This window comes from Zerene cesonia, chromosome 9 (genome assembly GCF_012273895.1).
Source record: "Zerene cesonia ecotype Mississippi chromosome 9, Zerene_cesonia_1.1, whole genome shotgun sequence".
Lineage (NCBI taxonomy): Eukaryota > Metazoa > Arthropoda > Insecta > Lepidoptera > Pieridae > Zerene > Zerene cesonia.
The window spans coordinates 3343822-3367965 of NC_052110.1; the positions used below are offsets into that span (position 1 = coordinate 3343822).

The 24144-nt window shown below is 31.0% G+C and overlaps 2 protein-coding genes across 2 annotated transcripts in view; both read left to right on the forward strand.

Moving 5' to 3' along the window:
* LOC119828919 (facilitated trehalose transporter Tret1-like) overlaps window positions 1–16461 on the forward strand; it is a 20888-nt gene extending 4427 nt beyond the window's left edge. The window contains exons 2-7 of the mRNA XM_038351235.1: window positions 4926–5061; window positions 7903–8131; window positions 11760–11916; window positions 14225–14617; window positions 15194–15480; window positions 15952–16461. Of these exons, the coding sequence (XP_038207163.1) occupies window positions 4926–5061; window positions 7903–8131; window positions 11760–11916; window positions 14225–14617; window positions 15194–15480; window positions 15952–16264 (1515 nt within the window). The 3' untranslated portion in view covers window positions 16265–16461. The remainder of the gene's footprint in view (window positions 1–4925; window positions 5062–7902; window positions 8132–11759; window positions 11917–14224; window positions 14618–15193; window positions 15481–15951) is intronic.
* Window positions 16462–22441: 5980 nt separating this feature from the next.
* The window catches only part of LOC119829090 (facilitated trehalose transporter Tret1-like), a 12135-nt gene continuing 10432 nt past the window's right edge, over window positions 22442–24144 (forward strand). Inside the window, exon 1 of the mRNA XM_038351469.1 lies at window positions 22442–22728. Coding sequence (XP_038207397.1) covers window positions 22660–22728 — 69 coding nt within the window. The 5' untranslated portion in view covers window positions 22442–22659. The remainder of the gene's footprint in view (window positions 22729–24144) is intronic.

Below are 24144 nucleotides of genomic sequence, written 5' to 3' on the forward strand. Positions count from 1 at the left end.
TAATAAATGTTATTTGCAGTTAACAATTTTCTTTTTTCTTTATTACAATATTTATGGCAAGACTAGGTATTTGTTTCAAACTAACAAGAATTTAGCATGTAAACATACACCAGTTTTGAATGCTATGTTTATTTCTTTACACATAAATAACTAATATATACAAAATAAATATTAGAAGAAGAGAAGACTAATCAAGTTACGTTATTATCTTAATAATACGTTTATTGAATTTTTATTACCCTTGTTAACCACCGCCTGTAAAAGATTTCACAATCATTTGCAACCGTTAAACGTCGAAAACCGGATATTTTTTTGTAACTGAATTATCTACACCGTAGACAGATTGTCTGTAGGCGGATCAAAGGCTTTGAGAGGTATATTTTACCAAGCTATATGTGTGTAACGTAAGTTTTTATATCTTCTATCTCCGGCTTCGCACGGGTGAAATTATGCATGTAACATACATATAAATCTATCAAATTGCGTTGCGTAGTTTTGAGTACATATAAAGGTAAACATACAAAAAAGGGACGGGCAGCGGGAAGCATCTTTGTTTTATTTGCATACTTACTACAACTTATACTACCGTCGCTTCTGAAGTGATCAAAAATAATAATACTTAATTAACTTACGTTACCAAACATTTAAGTAATAATCCAATTTTAACATTAACTTGTTGTTGAAGTTACCTGTTTTATTTTTGGAAATATTATTAAACAGAAATGTTGAAATAAAATCGAGTTTCTAGAATTGCTCAACTTTTTTTCGTAATACGTTTTATTATAATGTCATACAATTTATACATGAAGGAATTAGTGGTACGAACGTATTATTACGCATTCTGTCCTATTGGTGTGCAATGATATAGCTTACATGAGAACGAAATTACCAATTGATATTTTTAAATAGTAAGCAAATATCTATAAAGCTTAAATTTCTCGTATTATTATAACTAAAAAAAAATATCTGACAACACGAACCACTTAATAATGGATGAAATTCTATATGTTGTTAAAAGATAAAGGTAATTCGAAAAATATTGCTCAAGTAGTCCTTGTTAACATCTATAACATATTTTTAATATCATTATCGAAATACTCATAAGTAAAGTACTGACCGGAAGCAGTTACGTTTGTAATGATCGACAATTAGTTCAGATTACAATAGCGATAATTAATTAGTAATTGCACTCGCACGCACAGTGTTCGAATTACAAATAAAGCAATTGACATAACTCAAACGCGTTACTTTTGTAAATAATCGGAAAGTCACTCGTTATTTCTTAATTTATATTTAGACGGGAATTATATAAAACCACAAGTATTTTTAAGTATCTATTTATAGCACATGCAATGGTTGAAAGTAATTATTAATAAATACCTTGGATATTTAAAACCTGTCGTGGATTGTTACACAATATTATTATCTGTATGTACTTGTAGTGAAACCTTATATATAAGAACTATATTTACATATTCAGTAAGTATAGTTTAACTAATCAACATGTCAAATTTGATTGAACTTTTTTTATTTGTTCAAGGCGCGGTGTCTCGTGTAGGTAATTAATTACAGTTGAATCACATAAAAATTTGTCGATAAAATAAGCTGAGAGTGATTTTGTGCTTTAATATATTTTGTTGACTTTATAATTTACTAGCTGCGCCCCGCGTAAGTACGTATCCCGTAGAAATATCGGGATAGAAAGTTGCCTATGTGATATTCCAGTTGTCCAGCTATCTACGTACTAAACTACTACTAATTCATTGCAATCGGTCCAGTAGTTTTTGCGTGAAAGAGCAACAAACATATACACATCCTCACAAACTTTTGCATTTATAAAATTAGTAGGATTCAGTTTTGATTAGATAAGGTATAGCATAATATTAATTGTTTCACATACTGCTACGTTGTATAGAATGTTATGTTTCCATTAGGTGTTCCAAAGTAAAAGTAACAACCAATTAATATTCCTCCTACAAAATTATGAACAATTTATTATCAAAGTAGGGTATTTTCATTGGTTCGTTCATTTATACGCCCCTACGTTCCATTTGAATGGTTGTTTGCGCAAAATTACTAACATTTTACGTTGCAACACTCACGCGAGTACTGTTATCGGTTACGATTTACCGTATTACTAATAGCAACACACAATACTTATTAAAAAAAAATCGACATTAGTACCTTAGTGATTGATTTATAACAGCACGCACAAATCAGCGTTTAATGAATCGAAATGAAGTGGATTTATTTGAAAATTATACTTAGTGATGCATGAGCGATTGTTTGCCTTTTTTTCTAAATTTTTAGGTCACACGTGAAATCGGAGAATTACAAGAAAATTATTAACATGTGTATGTATACCCAAAATTTAATGAGATAAAATTAAAAAGGGTGTTAAACTGAGTATAAATTAACGCTCAAAAGGTCGAATTAATAAAAAATCGTAACGATTTTGGTCCCCCACATATTTTGTTCAAAAAAAAGGACATTACGCGATTTCAAGATAAGATCTCTTATTTCTTAAAACACGTTTTAACTGATTTTTAATTCCGCGAAATTATAAATACATTGTGCTATTTAAAAGGTAACAGAAACGAATTATTTTAAAATTTGCGTTCCACTATTTGTTGTTTAACAGATAAAAGTTTAATCAAAAATTTCACAAATAATATAGGTATTTCACATAAACGAACTTGAAGTAGGTAATTTCCTATATTTTATATAGTCTAACATAAACTCGTAAAATTCTAATGCATATTTAATATATTAATGTGCTTGCAAATAGCAGCATGAGAGCGCTACTCTGTGTCCTGTAATATGTCAAAGATCAGAAAGTCTGTTCATTCAATCATTTCATCCCTTTATTCCCATCATCCGTCCTTTTCTATCCTATCCTAAAAGCGAGCAACGCATGCGCATAGGTCCTACGGCTACAAAATATTCACGGGTGGTAGTGATTGCTTATAAAGGCGAAAAACCAGCCCAGTTGTCCGCTCTAATATAAAAAAAAATTACCAGCGTCACATGAAGCACACTTATCACATGTTTTTTTTTATATACATTTATTTTATTTTATTATAACGATAATTTTATTTATGAATCTTCAAATGCCTTTATTGATCCATTGGAATGCCGCATGATTTTGTTTAAAGATACATACTTGTTTTTCCAAACAAGTATCTTTAAATAAACATGTGTTGTGTGGGTTGGATATTTCCTATGCTTTCATGAAGTGTAAATGGTAATTTAATCAATTATCTTTAATAACTTAGGCTATGCTTTGTAGGCATAATAAAAAATAGGTCATTAAGTTATTTTAACTTGTTTACAATTTGAACTTTAAATTGACGTCAATGCGGAATAAAGATACTACAATTTATTTTTGTTTATTTTTCTTTTTTAAAGTCTTTAGGCTGGCTTTTGGTCTGTTTGGTTTCATCAAAAATGATTGTCTATGAAATGATTGTCCAAAAATGATGATGCGCTTCAGATTTTATTTTGCCTTTGTTACAACCGCGTGCAAATTCGTGCAAACGAAAAAATTTTCTTTTTCATACCTATTTTTTATTACATAATTTATACATATATATGAATACATATTGACTCATACACCAAACAAAATACGATTATTGAAATATGAATCTATTAAAATAAAATATAAAGTAAGAGCATTTATAAAGGAAAAACAATATATTTTGTACCTACCACTTTTATGGTTGAAGGAATATCTAAACAACAATGCAGTAATGTAATTCCTAATTATTTTAATGATACGAATTATTCCATTAATCGTTTAACTGAAATGCTAGCTTAACTTAATAAATACCGAACATTTTAAATGCATCTATCCGGTACCTAATAACAAAACAATTAAATTGCATTATTAAGGAATTGCTTACAAAAGAAATATTTTATTGTTTCCAATAAAATGGTATTGTATACTTATGTTACGGTGTTGTATACCGGATAATTAATCATTTTGCTCCTTTTAAACGACAGTTATAAAGAATTGATTATATGCATCATTGCCTTTAATTTTTCCTAGGCATATGTGATTATGAATATTTTTTATTTGTGTGAATTCAATAGTTACCCATTGCTACCATTCGTTAAGATTAAACAAATAGTGTTAAAACAATTACAAAGTAATGAATGCTTAACTTATTTTATAAGTTATATTTATTACAATTTATATTGCCTACACTATATTAAATCACATATGTAAGTATATTCAAGGGCTGATGATTCACCTTAGACGAACTAGGACTTTGAACACTATATTAATTTTATAGTGTGGGAGTAGAGCACGCCTCAACACGAATTGGGTCATCTCGCATCTATCTGTTCCTGCGATCACTGATGGAGCCAAAAGCCATATCCTTTTCTTCTCACTTACTTATCCATTCCTTTCTTCCCGTTGACGATCCTATCCTTAGTCTTTACTCTTAAAAGGCGAGCGTAGCATTTGCAGAGGTCTTAAATGTCCAAATGGTCATAGGGAACGGTGATTGCTTCACTATCACGTGACCCGCTCAGTTGCTCGCTATAACATAGTACTGTGTTATCTGTGGTATAACATAAAAACCTCCATGTTTTATATCACACGAAAGCATATAAAAAACAGCAAAAAAATGACGGGAACTATGACTTACTAGTAAGCAATCGAAAAGGTATTTTGTAAATCACACACTGTGAAATATTATTTAGTTTTATAATATGATGATGTGACTATGATGATTGACTCGTTAAAACCTTTATATAACCCCATAAATAATTATTCATGAGAAGGAAAGTTTTACAATACTATCCAACTAAAAACGAAACACAAAAAAGTTAAAAAATTCCTAGAAAATTGGTATTAAGGACTAACATACTTAAATAATATTTTGTATTTGTTTCAAATGAAAACCTTTACATTTCAGGTGTTAGCATGCCTCGCCTTGGACTTTTTGCTCATAGGCCTGGGCATGTCTATCAGCTTTGTGACTATGGTCTTACCAGACGTTCTTGATGCGAAAGAGGGACTCTCATTGAACAAAAGGCAGGCGTCATGGTTCGGTAAGTCTTTTTGTGATAATTTTTGTTAATTAAAATAGTTTTGCCACGACAACACGGTCGTCTCCTCTGCATCGATCTTTATAACTCTGGACTGTCTATAAATCTTAAAGGATGTACATAGTTTATGCCTTTATTTTTATCAACAAGCGCTGTGTTTACCTCAAGTTTTACCATATATGTGTTTAAATTAATATCGTTAAGACATTGTCACCTCTTATTTATGTCAAAATTCTCTACTCATTCAGTTACAACATTCATAATAATGCAATTGTAATTATAACGATTCCTATTTGGGCGTTTCTCTATAAATTTAGAGAGAATTATCCATAGACGAAGTTTTTAGTATGGAGGATATAATTGCTTATTATTAACCCTAATATATCCGCTTTTATTTAATATATACAATAGTATATTCGTGTGCTTGATTGTACACAAGTATTATACGTTTAGAAATAAAGACCTTTTACTTAACGAATTTTGAACGCGGTTTATTTAACATAGCGCACGAAAATAAAATAGTTAATAAATAACAATTTTTTATTACCGTCAAAAGATATAATCTCAAGCCCTCCGTAAACACCGCTGGCACACGTTACAAGTGTTCGGAACTGTATAATTAATTAACCGTTTAAAGTCCATATAAACGTCTTTAATTTCTAAAAGAATAAAAAAATGAATGTTTGTGTTTATACTTACTTCTGGAAGAATTTTTGAAATCGGTTGGGTGATTCTTGAGACAAGGCCAGTCAAAAAAATAAACAAACTCTTCGGCTTTTTTAGTTCATAAGTATGGATATAGATTAATAAATAGGTACTTGGACCACAATTGCAATGTGTCGATAACACTAAAATTACTTTCTAATAGGATTCTGATCTGATTCCCGATCCTTGATAAATGTACAAAGCTTCAATTAAAACTGTCCGTTGAAAGTGTGCTAGAATCGAGTCCAAAAGAGTCGGCTACATATAATCATTCAAACATACAGGTGAAGCTAATAAAAGCGTGCTAAAAAACGATAATCATCTATAGATTGCAGGATACCACAATCATAAATTATAGAGATTAAATACTTGATTAAATGATAAAAAAATGGTTAGTTATTCAACTATTTTTTCTTCATAGTTTGTTATTTGAACGCTTGAAGTAAAGCGTTACGATTTAAATGGTTAATAAATTTTACGACTGGTATTACACGTTATTTATAATTTGTTTGCTTTTACTGATGACTGTTATTATATAATTATACTTTGACTACAGTAGTATCACTCATATTTTTTATAGTTATGAAAATGTATTCAATTCAATATATGTTATTTTAGACTAGAAAAGAAGACAGCTCGGGAAATTATACGTGCTCAGTTTCCGTTCCCGTGATTTCCGAGATAAAACCACAGATAACAGAAAACTGTCCTTTGTCGGGTTTTAAACTATCTTTGCACCGTTTCATCCTAATGGGTTGTTGTATTAGGTGTGAAGAAGAAATATATAATTACAACATTACCTAACTTATATCTATAAAACTAACATTGCTTTTAAACGAATATCACAAGACCAATAACATTTTTCTTAAGCTTTTGTATTCTATTTATTAAAAGCCCAACGAACGCAATTGCCCACCAATTAAACTCAACTGTATTCCATCGCTACTTAAGTCTCATTCATAGTACACATTTAATGAGCAAAAGTTGGTTAACAATGTTGCTGCAAGCTTCATTTAAATGACGATCCTTCGAGAGCATAGCTGAATAGCAGATAGCCAGCAATGTTGCTCAAAGCAGCATACCAACAATAGCAACATGCTGACAGCAATTCTGTTACGTACTAATTCGACTTTATGCAAAAAATATGTTTACTATGATCATGGGGCCTTACAGTGAGTGGTGGGTGGACACATTCCGCTCCACATGGAAAAATTAATTCCGCTTAAAAAAAATCTGTATGAAATTGATATTGTATTTGAGCAATATTCCAGCGGAAGCTATGAAATTTAATATATTGATTTTATTCATTAGACAAAAAAAACGAGATCTTTAAAAAACATTTAATTAATTCACACGATCCATTTAACCCTAAAGTGTAGGTATATTTACGGCTCGTGATAAATCAATTAAGCAATCAAAGGTTTTCTATCTTCGACTTTATATAAGTTAATAAGAAGTCATTTCGGTGTCAAAATTTTATGGCCCATTAAAATTTAACAATTTCAATTAACGATCACGAGTGGCCGAGAGGTCACCATCACAGATAACATAATAACTATACTAGTACTATTTAATTTTTAGTTTTATAGCATTGAAATGCTTAATAAATGAGAAAATTTGATCCTGCCTCGTGATCAAATTTTTTCTATTCTTTCAAAATTTCTCATATACTAGTACTATTTTGTATTCTGTGACGATATTTAAAAAACATGAGTTCGAATCCTGATCGATTTTATATCCCTTAAATAATTTTCATATGCCTATATCTTAGTCAGAGAAATATATAAATAGTCATAGGATTTACACGCATAGTCGTCTCGTAATATTTCCGAGGTAATAACTATATAACTCACGGTTCACATATCTACCTAACGGGCATAAGTTTTGTTAAATCGGTCAAGTAGTTTTTGAAATAAGTGCATTCATACACACTAACAAATAACCAAACCCTTCAGCCGTCTTTAACTTAAAAATTATTATAATAAAGATAGAACACATCATATTATATAATAACAATTCTTTATTTTTATGAGTACAAAGTGTTTCATTGATTTACCACAATATTAATATTACACCTACTACTACTAACAAACCCTATGACTGATTCATCTTATTCATTTATCGCTATGATTATTCCAGGTAGCATGGCGTATCTTTGCCAACCACTGGGCAGCATATTCTCGGGCCCGCTGCTGGATTATTTCGGGCGAAAGAAGGCTCTATTGCTAGTTAACATACCACACTTAATTGCGTGGCTATTGATGTACTTCGCATGGGACGTTCCATCGCTTTTCATCGCCAATGCTTTACTGGGCATAGGAACTGGAATAATGGAGGCACCTTCGGTCACTTATGTGGGTGAAATCAGGTAAGAATGTAACCAATGTATACTATAAACTATAACATATATAACAAACTCCTTATTTCTCATTAATAAAAAAGAGTATTTTTTGTATACCAAATTTAAGACCACCAAAGGGTATCTCAGGAATTAAGGTACACCACACCACACCTTGAATATGTACGTGATACCTGAATTATAATAGAAGTACCACGGACCGCTAGTGATAAAATAAAATAAAAAAATACACTTTAGTTGAATATTGCTAACATCTTTGATATCTGTCTACTACGACTATACGTTTCAGTTCTTATAATTACGGCGCTCAACTAATATATAAAATTGCTTTCATTGATCAATCCTGCCGGGGACAATTTATTACTTTATCAGATTATTATACCTCATTTAATGTCATATTTACCATGTATTTGTCACTTGGAGTCTAATATATGACACTTAACACCGGCTGTTAAACCGGCCTTGACCCAATAAAATGTATTATCATTAAAATATTTTAACAACATTTCTCATTGATTTATAAAGGTGTGATGAATCATTTGTTATCGTTCACAAATTGTCGTGTTTTACTACGCTAAATTGATTAATTTCGTCTTTATAAAAACTTATAAATTCTCGGTAGTTATGTTTTGCATACCGTGTTTGAAGCGTGCTAATAATTTATTGAATTCTTGAACAGATTTGATGAGGATTCTTTTCTACTGTATAATATATCCAAACCAGAGGCTTCTGCTTAACATATATAAAAAAAGATCACAATCGCGTGTTTCTCATAAACATTTATAATGCCTTGTTATTTAGTTATTTAATAGGTTAGAATCCATTAACAAATGAATGTTATTACAATTTTCTCAGTTCCTTTTCTTTGAGTCATTGTGTTATATACATTCCTAAGTTATATCATCGGGTCAGCATTAAACTGTCAGCAAAAATGTTATTTGGTATTTGTACTTACTTACTTACCCCGTAGCAAATTGGCTAATAAAAGTTATTTATCACTTTATTTTCTCACTATTTCTAGCCTGGCTGTCACGGATGCATCCTTCCTTGATGATTCCGCAACAAAATGAACATATATAAAAACTTTTTGTTTTTTGCTTTAATATTTGTTTTCTTTTTTGTTATTATATTTTGCTTTAATAAAAGAAGGCCTTTTAGTCAGTATTTGTTTTAGACATTATTGAAAAAAAAAAATAGGTAAACAATTAAACATAATATATGTCATACTACCAAATAAATGTCATACTTATCTATTACATGTATCTCGTGAATTAATATGATATTTAAATAAAATATTAAACGATTTTGATACAAATTTCAAAGCGTTTAGAAAATAGTATGTTCCTAGGTATTAATAAAACGTATTAACTAAATGCCTTTTTCTCAAGATATCTGTTAGATTTATCGATGGAGTTAATATTTAAGATTACTATCAATGATTTATCCACTTTATTAATCACCTGATTGATAAAACATTATATGTAATACCACTATTACTAACAGATTATAAAACCATTAACTAATCACCCAGAGATATTTAGATTTGTTGTAGTTTATCTTTAGGTCAAATTTAAATTATCTTGCTTGTTTGTTGTTATAGATAACTGAAGAAAACGCTGTCTTTCTTTCACTATATGCAGATCAATGTTTAAATCCAACATAACTATTCCTAGTTATGACTTATAGACATATACATTTTAATCTTTATGTAGTGTAAAAGAAATTCTAATTCACTTCAAGCTTTTAAACAGATTACACCTTAGACATAATTTGTAAGTAAACAGAATTAAGCAGTGGTGGCTCAGTGGTGAGAACCTCGGACTTTAAAATCGATAGGTCGGGGTTCGAGACCGGGCGGAGCGCGCAGGAAATAAATTGATTTTTCAATTTATCTGCGCATGTAGATAACATCACCACTGCTTAAAACGGTGAAGGAAAACATCGTGAGGAAACCGGCATGTCCGAGAATCAAAAGTTCGACGACATGTGACATCTGCCAACCCGCACTTGGCCAGCGTGGTGGATTATGGCCTGAACCCTCATAGGAGGCCTGTGTCCCAGCAGTGGGAACATGTATGGGCTGATGATGATGAAACAGAATTACAAATTACATCTACGATCTGATTATTATAGTTCAATTTTCTTGCTTAAATAATCAGAGTCACCGTTCGGTCTCAGCATTAACTATATAGCTATTCTCTCCTTATTCCTTTACATTTATATTGCTTAGCTTCACACAATGCATTTACGACTATTTCTTGGATGTGGTAGTCGAGCACGCTTCGGCACGAATTGGGCCAGCTCGCACCGGGGAAGTACCACACCCCCACAGAAAACCGGCGTGAAATAATAGCTTGCTATTGTGTTTCGTACGGTGAGTGGGGGAGCCGGAGACCTATTTCCTTCTCCTAGCCCTTCCCAGTCCATTCCTTCTTTCCAGTCATCAATCCTTTCCTTATCCCTTATCCCTTAAAAGCGGGCAGCGCATTTTCAGAGGTCTAAGCCTTTACGAATGTTTATGGGCGGTGGTGATCGCTTACCATCAGGCGAACCACCTGCTCAGTTGCCCGCTATGACATAAAAAAAAAAAAAAAAAAAAAAATGCTTATCAAAACCACATTTACAATTGGTTTTTTCAAATTCAATCAATTATCATTTGATCATGGACACTGATAATAAACATATTTACTTTTACTTCAGTTATTCTATTTATATCAAATCTATCAACAGTGTATTCTTTCTCACGTCTGTACATTAAATTACATATTAATCCACACCCTTATACAAATCCTGTTACACTGGGCTTCTGTAATAAATAAACGACATTTTTCTTAACGAATATTTTTATGCCTTACTCGTTTCTAATTGCTTAGATCGTAAAGGTCTGTTACGTTCTACATGGCATATTAACATGTTAAGATAAATAAGGCCTAGAGTTTTCTGTCTTGCTTCGGTATCTGTTTTTAGTCCAGCACCTAGACGTTAATGAAAGAGGTGACAAATTACTAAAGATATTTTAATCGTGTAATTACTGTTTCATAATCCAGACGTAAATGTTAACCACACGTTAGAAATATCGCAATATTTAATAGTAAATTTCCTTTACTTATCGTGATTAATATCTTAATTGAATGTTGAAAATTTACTTTCAACCTATTTAAATGGAAATTGGCATACAAGCCAAATAGTGGTTTTATTTCTATCTAAATTCCTGTATGATTATAGTGATGATGTGTTACTGAGAAGCAGTATGCGTATGCCGTATACAGTGTTTGTATTTTTATTAGAGAATGCGTTAACACATAAGGCTCCCAGGGAAGGATCCTGGCGTATGTCGAACTGCCGTGATTGAAAGCTATCGATTTCAGTAGCGTAAAAGTAATTTTTAATGTACGAATAGGTATACTTGTGTTTTTTTATTTGTGTATGTGTGTGTGTGTGGTGTGGGGAGGGGAGGCGTATGTTAAAAACTGATATATCATACGAGCTCTAGAAACTATGGTAATAATTATGAAAAAGAAATTAATGGTTCATCCCATTAAACTGCATAGAACTATATGATCAAAATATAAATCTGAATTAGTATCATACTCCACTAGCTCAAAGATTGTTAATGTATGATAATATTTGTTTTCAGCGATCCATCGGTGCGTGGTATCCTTACAACATTGACCAATTGTTTCACCTCGACGGGCATGTTCATCGCGTATCTACTTGGTACAGTGCTCACTTGGAGACAGGCAGCACTTGTGTCGCTGACTGTTCCTGTCGCCACAATGCTTTTAGTGTTATTCGTGAGTATGGAAGATTTATTAACAAAATAAGTATAAGTGCCTATTCCTTATTTGTTTGTTCCTATAATATTTCTATAAATATGTATTATTAAGTGGATATTAATAGTCGTTAGTAAACCTATATTTAGGTCTATTTATAGGTTAATCTGAATATTGTGACGCATTTCGTGGGGAATCTGCTCAATTCACATGTTAATAATGATAAAAATTGTCATTTTTCTGCATAATTAATGGACCTAACGTTTACATTATTTAAAAGCGTTTTGTATAATTTTTCTACCACATTTAAATTTTATACTAACCGGACGCTCTACATATTTATTTCAAATAAAATAGCTCGTCTATCAAGCAGATAATAGTTTAAATAATTAATGGACCTATATAAACATTACAGAGAGCGTTATATGAATTTATTCAACGACTCAAAACGTTCTCAGGCATGGACTCGGTAAATTCCTTAACAATCTCTAACATAAAAAGATAACCAAACCGCTAGATGAGCCCACATTAACCTTTTTTAAGGGAAGTCGAATCACCCGTCAAACCCGTTGTAGCCACTTTTTAGACATAGTTTCAAACATGGACATTTCATTGTTTTGTTTTAAGTCAAGCTTCAAGGACGCCACCAAAATGAAAAAAACGTTTAATTCATGGGCAATAACCTCTATAATTCTGTCAGTTCTGTACAATATTCGTTGTAATGAGTCTAGGTAGAAGTAAAGGTCAGACATTAAAGCCAGACGGTGCAATTATTTTGTTAGTAGTATATTATATAGTATTTTAATCACAGTGTAGCAGCTAGCAATCGGGAAGTTGGAGTTTTAAACCAAATAGATATAATTATTATTGGTGCTCAAAATGTGGTTTATTAAAATCCCGCTCTATTCTTATATTATGCTTTTTCAATATGTTAACATGCGTGATTATAATATAAATATTCCATTATGGGAAGTGGTATTTCTTATCTTATTAACCTTTAAAATAAAATTGTTTGTATTAGATTTTTTACACAATATAGTGTTGCTAATGTGCGCATATTTGAATACCAATACCACAGATAATTTAATACTACATCAGTAGTACAATTGAGACCGAAACTAATTGTTTTAATAAATTTTCTGTCTGTGCAAGGAGTGCAATGACAGCAAAGCAAATGCTATTGCTGTCATTGCACTGCTTAGTTTATTCTTATTATTCATTCGGTTGTGTTTATATATAATGACATTCAATTTTACAATGTCTTCAACTTAAAAAAATATATTATATTGATAATTATGGTTTCCATTCGTTATATCTCCATCTATCGTACAATAAAATTTACATCCAATGTATATAATTTAATCTATAAAAATGAAGCTTTCTTTAGTTTAAGATAACATAAAAATCCACTTCGTTTAATCTAAGGTCGGTTGACAGATAATCTATTAGAATCAATGTTTCAAAACCAGCCGGCCTTGTAAGGGTTTTTAAAAATGTCTACACATTATCTATTTCCAAATAACACTTCATTATAATATGACGATTACTTTAAATTTATTACGTTCAAGGCCGTTTTTAGAATAAAGGGACCGTTATCTGTTTTTGATCGGTTATTATTGTTTTTATTTGTTTTAATTAATTTGTTAGTTGTGTTTGACTGTTCAATATACAAAATATTAGGATGTTAAAGTTGATAGGTAAAATAGTTGTACAATGCATTCAAGAATTCATTATTTTCCTTTATTCCTTAATTTTATGGTGATTATATTTTGTATAACCACTACATAAATTTGGCTTTACGTAAGGTGGAAGTCTTTGTTTGTGTGCTACATCAAACTAAAATTATAAAGATACTAGCAGACCCGGCAAACGCTGTTCTGCCTTACTCTTATCATTTAGGGGTATGAAACAGTTAAACCATTGCAAAAGTTATAACTAGTTATGAGAAGTATTTAAGGAATTTAAAAATAATTATAACAGAAAATTACTCGTTAAATTGCTTCTCTTGCTGAATTAAATACAAAAAAAAAGGTGCTACAGGAATTTACCTCAGAAAAAGTCAAACATTTTAAACATAGGTGGTTAGTCAGCTATTTATTTACATGTTTTATAAACAATGTAACAAGCTCAACCACAAATAATAAAAGGGTAGGAACGAAAAACATGCTTATAAAAAAATATATGACGAATAACATAGGCTACAATGTTTAACTGGCTAGTTATTTTAATTAAGTATCAAGCCTTATCAATATAAAATGTTAGAAAAGGACCGCATACCAGAATGTTTCTCATATTTATGTTTTTAATTAAATTGACATTATTTTTTCAGGTTCCTGAAACTCCTATTTGGTTGATGTCTAAAGGTCGCCAGAAAGAAGCCCTTCGGTCGCTGTGCCGTCTCCGAGGTTGGGCCCAACCAGAAGACGTGAAAGAGGAATTCGATCAACTTGTACAATACAACGATATTCTACAGCAATGCGTTATTTGTGTGAAAGAAGCGCGATCAGACTTAGAGCCTTGTGAACATAAGAATTGTAATATATTCAAGAGGATCGTTTTACAATTCAAACACGTATTCTTTGTAAAGGAGACCATGAGGCCTTTCGCTCTTGTGATGGGTTATTTCTTCTTCTATACATTGAGCGGCTTGTCGCCCGTACGACCCAATATGGTGAATGTATGCAGGGCTTTAGGAATGAAATTCGATCCTAAAACTATTGTTGTAAGTATAAAAATATTAATAGATACTATACGATACTATCATAACGTAGGAGAAAAATATGCTCATTTTTTTCTTTGAATAGGAAACTAACTAATATGCTAAATAATCTCTTTCTTTAGCAAGGGTCGAATAATAACATTATATCTAGACTATACCATATTTTAAATTTCTTTACTAAAATCATAATAATAGCTATAACAGTAATAACAGAAAATTATCCTTGTAATACGTATGGCATTGGCATGACATATTGTAGGAGTTATTTACTAATATGGCTTTATAATAATGCCTTAGCTGATTGAATCTGATTTCGTTTTATCATTTGAAATGCCTTTCTAGATATCACATTTTAGGGCACCATTAAAAGAGTATTTCATCAAATTATGTATGTGATAAATTTCACTACTATCCGAATTATATTTATATTTAAGTTCGATGGCAATTTAAATTGTTTGGTTGTAATTTTAATAAATATATACTATTATTGCGTCCATCAATTGATCAATACGAAGTAATTAAATAACTTAGTACATTTTTCACATTCTCTATTCACAACAGCACATTTGTTCGTTTCAGGTCGTCATTGGCGTTGTTTTTATCATAATGAATCTCCTGTCCGCAGCCATAGTAAAGATTATAGGAAAACGAAAATTAGTCTTAACATCTCTATTTGCCACAGCACTCTGCAGCTTAGCTATTAGTGTATACGCACGTTCAAGTATTCCTGAGAGTGTATTCTCGTATGAAGCCAGTACATTCCCGGAACAAAGGGAAATTCTACCCGTATTTCTATTTATGATGCTGGTATCGTTTAGTAGTTTGGGTATACCATGGGTGCTTTTGTCAGAGGTCTTTCCATTTAGGTAAGCTTTTATTTCTCTTGAGTATTAATATTATTATATTAATAAGCTACGTTGAGCAAATCCTTCTTTTTTTCTTTATAAGAAATGCTTTTATATTTCAAAGGTATTTATATTTCAGTAGCTATTTTGAAATTATTATGACAGCACCTGTCAAAATACTATATTAATTTTTATATCATATATAAGAGGTTACTCATTACACAAATGTGCAATGACTCGGGTCTCCAAGAATTTAAAAAACTGTTTTTACAAGTCTGAACTTAATTTTTCAAGAGCAATAATAATCAACTTTATGTGTTCTTTAAAAAAATAATGTTAATGATAATGCAGATAAAAATTCACCATATAATTCTGTCTCACCTATGTTATTTACATGTCATACATAAACTCAAATGATGTTTTATTATAATTTAGTTCATATACCTAGTAAAAAATTTGTACACTATAATTCAAAATACTTTTTTTTTTCAGGAGCCGTGGTTTAGCTACGGGCTTAGCAGCTGCCTTGAGCTACACCATATTCTTCATCGCAGCTAAAACGAATTACAATTTAGAAGCAAACTTCCATCTCAGTGGCACATTCTCGTTTTACGGTATAATAGGTATTATCGGAACGTTATACCTTTACTTCTACTTGCCAGAAACTGAGAAAAAGACATTAGTAGAAATAGAAGCTTATTATAAAGGCAGCCAGAAAATATTTGCAGATGATTTCTTGATAAATGCCTTCAGAAAGAAAACTTGCACCAATAACGATGTTGATAAACCTATGCTAGTCAAATAACTACCTCAATTTTATAAATTGCGAATTACCGTGCACGAATCTTTCATCAACTTTTGATAAAATATGTAAGTAATTAATTGTACATTGAAGCTATTTTAGAATTGTTACCTAAATAAATTAGATAAAATTTAGTTTTATTAAGGAAATAAGTGTTCATAAGTTATTGTTAACTGATATTACATTATATTTTTTATAACTTCTTGTGTTTTCTTCCAATCTATACCTTCAATAATTTATTAACATCCTATCATTCAAAACTCTGAAGAAATCGCGTGTTTCGCCATTTTTGGTTGTAGCCCATGAAGAAGGTCTACCACAGTGTGATCCAATTCCATGTTTATGATTATTTGATTTTTTTGTTACTTTTAAATCTAATTTGAGCCTTCCTTCGTCTGTTTCGGATAGTACTTCTACTTCTTCATCGTCAGCCGAAACGCTTGGTTCTGTAGTATTCTTTATGTGATATAGAGCATCAATTTCAGAGTTAGTGCTAAATTCTCCTTTGCAATCATTTTCTTGGAATTCTGTAATAAAAGAAAAACTACTAGTAATATTGCATTGCTTTAGGAAAATAGAATTAATACAATTTTATTGAAGAAAACTTAGTGTAATGGTCTAATTTAAATTCAAGTTCGTTTTAAATGAAATTACAAAGCCATATTTTAATAATAAATAATAATACGTTCAAAAGTAAACTACATTATCTAAGTGACAATTGCTTTATTGTAAACGATTTTTATTAATTTTCATTCCATTCCTCGTTGTTGTGATCCACGTACGTGGTCTTTGACATTTTGTTTTGCACGAAATGCTTGAATTCTTAACTTGTTTACGTTTTTTTAGCTCTATATGATTCGCATATAAAGTTGATTTTTTCGTACGATGTGTAAGTTTTTGACGATCCTCAATTGTACTTCTCGTGACTGAAGTACTATGAAATGTGGACGAGTAAATAACATCTGTATGTGATGATGAATTTGTTGTATCAGTATCTCCATTTGTACTAAGGGGCTGTGTGTTTGCCGTAAATATTTCATTCGATTCATGAGTTATAGGCCACTTGACTAATAATTCTAAAGTCGTATCCCATGTTTTAGGACGATTACAATCATGCAAACAAATAATAGATTTGCCGTTCACAATCGTTGAACTCTGCTGCAGGTGCTCTGTCAACATAGTATTTTTTGACGTTATTTTTCTATGCATCGTTGTAGTTATGTGTTTCTTCAGAGGAGAATTTGGGAGATCTTTAGTGATCTTGTGGCTATTTAATATTGGAAATGTATGAGAATGGTTTAAGGATATATTCGTTGATTCTGATTCCATATTATGTTCGTAAGGCGTGGTTATTTCAGAATTACTGACAAACAAGTAATAAGGTATTGTCGCTATGATTTCAGTTGTTGTCTCCCAAGTTTGAGGTCTGTCACAACACAGTAGTACAGAATTATTCCCGGGCTGTGTTGTGTTATGTGTACTTGTATATTTAGGCTTGTTATTTATAGAATCGTTAACTTTCATGGAAACCGATGTTATAGAACTAATTTGAAAGTCTGAATCTGTCATAGATGGTCTCATATTGAAGGTAGTAAAATTTTCAGTTTTTTTAGATAGAACTTCTTTGGAAGAATTGGTACTACAAGTACTATCTATAGAAGAATTTCGAGAGGTTGTAGTTAATATTTGTGTCTCATTTTTAATACCATCATTGTACGTTGTAGTTTTTGATAAGTCTTTCGACGTGAAAGTAGTCAATCCCATGTAACTAGCACAGAACAGTATGTATGTTTCCTGATAACCTGTAAATTACACAACACGTATATGTACGAAATGTCATTTCGGATAAAAAGCAACAATGTTATAAGCAAGTAAAGTAAAAATAACATAAAATAAATGTGGAGTAAAACTAGTTCACAATTTTAAAATCTTTATTTAGTACATGCTTTGTCTTAATAAACTAGCATGTGAAATCTTGCACACCGGAGGTACATTGGCTGTTTACTTTTGTCATGTATTCTGAAAGAGAATGAAACTGTTTTTAGACTACAATATATCAATTATTTTGTAATATGTACAAGCCAAATCTAGTTTTACTCCCTTGTAGACTGGTACAAAGTTAAAAAAAACCTTAAATTAATTATACTGGCACCTCGTTCATAAACACTACTAGAAATCCCTTTTTTGACTAAAATATCCAAAAATTCCGTCATAGACTTGTTTCAATACGAATGCAATAAGATATATTAACGTTCCTTGATCTTTGCGTTAGCTCTTTTACAAAATCATACTGTTCTACATATCTTTATGAAATTGTTACATACGTGTTCCATAATCACAGTTATATTCGTACATATCGCACTGATCAAGGAAGCTGCGTCGGGTGCATCCATCGGGAGATGTTGCGCAAACCATTCTACTGTCGTGGATACAAGTGGAAGCCATGTTGCAGTAGTTGACGGGCTTGTGAATTGTGAAAGAAGTTTTCCATTATTAACTCTTTGGATTAAATAGAGTTTAAACATGTAGATCATTACAGAGGCTATGTCTTTTTCAATTGATTAGTAGCTTTTTAGTTACGCTTGCGTAGTCTATGGAAAAAGGGATTAAACCGCACAGTACACGTCCCCATGAGATTCCCTATTATCCTATGTCTTTTCTCGGGTTTCAAACTATCTCTATACCAAATTTCATACTAATCGGTTCAGTGGTTTAGACGTGGAGAGGAGACTGACAGACAGGGTTAATGTCGCATTTACAAAAAAAGTAAAGTTTGGTTTTGGGTATTTACCGATACTTATATCTTAATGATGGAATTCGTTAGCTCTAAATGTGAGGTAATAAAAACCAAGCCTTTATTTGAATATTACAATAGACTTTTATAGATCGAGCACAATACATTCGACACAATACGTTCTACTGATATGAGAGAACAAAGTAACACCTTTGTAAAAATTTCAATGTATACAATATGACGATATTAAATACTTAGTTTACGAGTTCATGACTAATGTAATGAGTGTTTGTACAGCCGTAAAATCGTTTTAAATACTCATAATCTTCTTATTAACATGAATACATATTTTTACCCGATTAAGTCACACAAAAAATTAACATGGAGCATTTCACGTGAAGCAGGCAGCGAAATAATAAATTCTATATTTAGTACAACTGGCGACAATACTCTTTGATGATAGAATCAACTAAATTGTCTTATTTGCTCTTATACAGAATAAGAAAATGATAGAATCCTGGTCATTCTTATCAGGATAGTAAGCCAAACTCATGAAATTATTGTACCGTCACCGAACCTTCTACAATGTTCGAATTAAATATGTCCGTTTAAAACTTTAAAGTGGGTCAAAATCGAGTGTAAAGAGCCGGTCACATATATAACATATATTAACATTCAAACATACAGATGAAGCTTCCGATTTCAGATATATTTTAGTAGACATATTATAAAAATGTAAAATTTGCCTATGCAGGATTACTTTTCAAAATAGAGGTCTTTGAGAATTTCAGTAAACGTAATGTACGTATTCGATCGTCATTGTGAGTTGATAAATAGTAATTTTTATGCGAATTGAAGCCTAAATAACATCCTACGTTTAATAACCTTTTTTATCTTCACATTTTAAATTTAAAATTAAGATATTTTTAAATTAAAAGGAAATTATACTTTTTTTTCTCGTAAAAATCGATTAGCACATTTTTAAATTCGTTTAGATCATTAAATAAATAGCTTATTTTATATTATCTTTTAACTTCAAACCAAGTTTTATAGTCGGCTTTATACGAAGCATTTAAAAACAGATGAACGATTACAATTAGAATTTTCGTACAAAAAAAAATTATTACATACGTATGATAAATGTTGCTCCGACCAGTTCAATAATAGAGCTGAAATAAATGTTGTCATGTACCTTAACGAAAGCAAACATCAAAAATCTATTTTTTTTTTTGGTTTTGTATCATCCGCGCTTTTCATCATGTTTGTGGAACTTTGAAACAGACTAAAACCACCAGAGCAACACGACCATATTTTAAGAACTTTTTGGTTAAATTAAGTCCCAATATTAAATAGATTATTTATAGCCTAAGAACTTACCAAATATCAAAATATGAAACATATTTTTATTTGTAACAAGGCATTTCTAGATTATGTTCAAAAACATTATACTGGAATTGTTTGTTATACGACTTCAAAACAATAAAATAAGTGGCGAAATCGGAGATTGGAAATTAAATCCTGCGGATGTATATGTTACTGAAACAAACCAATTTTAACGATGACGAAATAATAATAAAAATTATATTTTCCAATGATTTTAAAGACGTTCGTCTGGATGTTCATTGATAGTTGTTAAATTATTTAATAAATGGAATAGATTTCGCTATTTCTATTTCTTTAGAAAATACAGAAGAAAACCTACATGGTAAAGAAATTGACAAACAATAGGGAAAGGAAAGGCATAGATAAAGTAACAAGAAGTAAAAATCCGGGGTTCGATTCTGGATGGAGAAAAAAATGTCTTAGTCTTGCAGGATACTACAGAAGGCTGATTGCCAAATTCAAAAATCGATCAATGATATAGATGTGCTTGCTGCTCCATACGACCATACCCCACAAAGGGACATGTGTCTTCACTTTTATGATGTTATATTTCTTAATATACCGATACAAGACAAGCACGATGATATAATTTTGTTATAATGATAATTGTAAGATACCGGTATGTCACCATTGATAATAGTACCTAGTTTCATAAATAATCCGCTCAGCATACTATACAGGATGTCCCCATAGATTGTACACTTTACAGATCGTGTCGCGCATGTGATCCTGTGCTCTATAGCACTTATAGTTATGCATATGCTAATTGCGTAAAAATATGAAAACAACGTAACGTTCGAAAAAAAATCCTTAAACTTTTTGTATTTATACATCCTCTAGCTTCGCGCAGCCGGCATATTCTAAACCGTTAATGTGGGTATTGTATCTATGAAAACAATCTTATACTTAAGCGCGCCAGCGGATGGCAAAGGGCAAACCGGTTCAGGATTGCCAGTTGCATACAAAGAATTTAAGTATTCGTCTGATGAAATGCGTCTGTTACTTCTGGTAATACAAGTTACAAATATTTGACTAAGAAGTATCACATCAACACGATTTGTCATTTTTGTCATATTTATGTCGTAGGTAATTAATCTTCGCAACCACTTCATTGGGTAAATCCTTAAGAAAATAGACAGTGCTTATAACATATGTCATTTCTTAGAAGAATTAACAGATCTGCTTATTTTATTATCTTGACTGATTCATTTATCATACATAGAGAATGCTAAAACTAACATAAGGTAAGTAGAACATTACATCTGATTCATTTAATTTAAATAGCCGATGATATTATTTTCTAAGTGCACAACCTTACTAGTTCAAATTATAACTTTAACGTTTATATTAATTCATTGTTTTTTTAATGTTACTCATTTAAACTTATGAAGTAGAACTTATGTAAACTTATGTGTGTCTATTACTTCTGAGTTATTCGTTCGACAATTTAATCACTCCATAATTTGTATGCAGATTGACTTTCCGGTGATGCGACATGCATTCCCATAGTTTTCATTATGGACTGGAGGAGATAAATTTTTCATCCCTTGTGTATCCATCATCCCTCAATGTACCTTTAGATGAATACACGGTGTAGGTGCTACAACATTTTATACATTTTTTTTTAATTGTGGGTATATATGCAAATATATATATATACATATCCTAAAGAACCGGGTCTTGATGTGATAATAAAAAATAATTGAAAACTTCAATTTAAAGTGGCCTTGATGAACAGATCAAATTATAAATTATCGAGATCCACTTTTGAAAATAAATCATGAACGATTTATAATTATTTCGTTATTAACCCACAAAACAATACTATAAGATCTAAACAAAAGCCCACCTGAAAGTACATACTATGCAATGCAATCACTCTAAATTATAATTAATTTATCTTACTAAATAACTAATGACTTTGAAACAAATCGATTTATGATATGCTACTCAAACAATATTAACCTGAAATTACAGACTTCATTAGTTCTCGACGTCTTATCTGTATATCGTCTCAAATAAGTGACAGCCGTCACTATCATAAGCACTCCATTTAATATTTACCGTCAGAACGATGCAGGTGTCTGTGTCACTGCTCTGTATCGGTTAAAAAAAACCTCTAGCGCGGGAAATCCAACGTGATACACATTTTTGTTTTAATTTTTAAAAATAAATTAGAATCAAAGTGTATATCAGTATTATTATGATTTAGAACGTAATGTTTTTACCAAAGTATATTTAAGGCATTTATTTAGTGATTATTCGCAACAAATAGTTCAAAATGGTGATAAAATTACAAATAGATGATAAGGCCCCGACCGTAAGTCGGATCAGATCCATAGGAGCACAGGTAAGTGATATTAATTTTTATAAATTTCAAATAAATAAATAAAAAACAGTGTTATCATATGACAGCCTAATTGCCTTTTAATTATCAGACCTATTTCTACCGGACAAGAAAACAAACGGTTAAAAAACGAATGCAGTTGGTTTTGAAATTGAAATTGTGTATATGCTTCATACAACAATATGAAAGTGCGGGTATTTATAATTGAAGTTATAAACTGTATGATAATATTTGCTTCGAACATGCAACGTTCATTTGTTACCGTAAAACGTTTTTATAAGTTTAAAAGGGTATCGCATTTGGCATCACATACTAATTATGTATATAATATTGAATCGAATCGTAAAATATATTTACACATATTTATTTGGCACATGATGTTTGAATAGAGAGTTCAATAAGTAGATTCGATCTACAGTTACAAAAGATTCTTTTATAGGCTCAATTTAAATAAATTACATCCATTATGTTCATTTTGTACTGCAACTGTAGTTAGGCAATCTTATACTTACCTCTTGCTTTGAGCTCGACTTCCTTATAATTCAATCGCTACTAAATTGGAAAGATTTTATAATCTAAGTTACGTTTAGTAAATATAGGTAGGTTATTGTAAATATATAGTGTATAAATATGTAGGTAATAGATATAAGACAATTTTAAAAAACGACTTCATAATAAAATCGGTCAAGTGTGAGTTGAATTCGTTAAGTTAAAGAGCATCTATTTCATTTCATTTCGTTTAAAAATTTTAAATGCCAGACTATCATATATATGCCATTAGGCTGAAAAACCAGACAGATAGACAGAAATACAGAGGGATAGCGAAGTCATAGTAATCGAAGTCATAGTCATAAGGAACCCTAAGAATCTAGTAACTACGAATAAACGAACAAATCTTACGACACAACCGTCAGCTGACTGAACATTTAAGCATGTTCCTCAGATACCCCATTTTGAAACAGATTTTTACATGTATTATCAACATATATCTTTAGTTTCAGACGTGACTAATTTACGAAAACCGACGCAACATAAGATCCATGATTCTATATACATTTGTATAGAAGATAACAATGTTTTATTCAATGGATCTTTGTTTGTTTGCGCATTTATCAACAAGCATTATTTAATATGTATTAACGTTTTTCATTTATACACTAATAAATTTTTATTTACTTTATACAGTTTATTATCAACCTAGAAACGTGTAGGAATCGTAAAAATAGAATAATTGTTTAATGAATTATCTGCAAAAATGTAGGGAAAATGTAAAAATGTATTCAAAATCTACCTTAACTTTCCATCTTATTGCACGGTATAACGGTATATAAATGGATAAACAAATATATAATTATTTCAGCTTTCGTATTTACTTTCGTATGTGTCAAAACAAAAAATCAATCAATTGTACCTCAATTA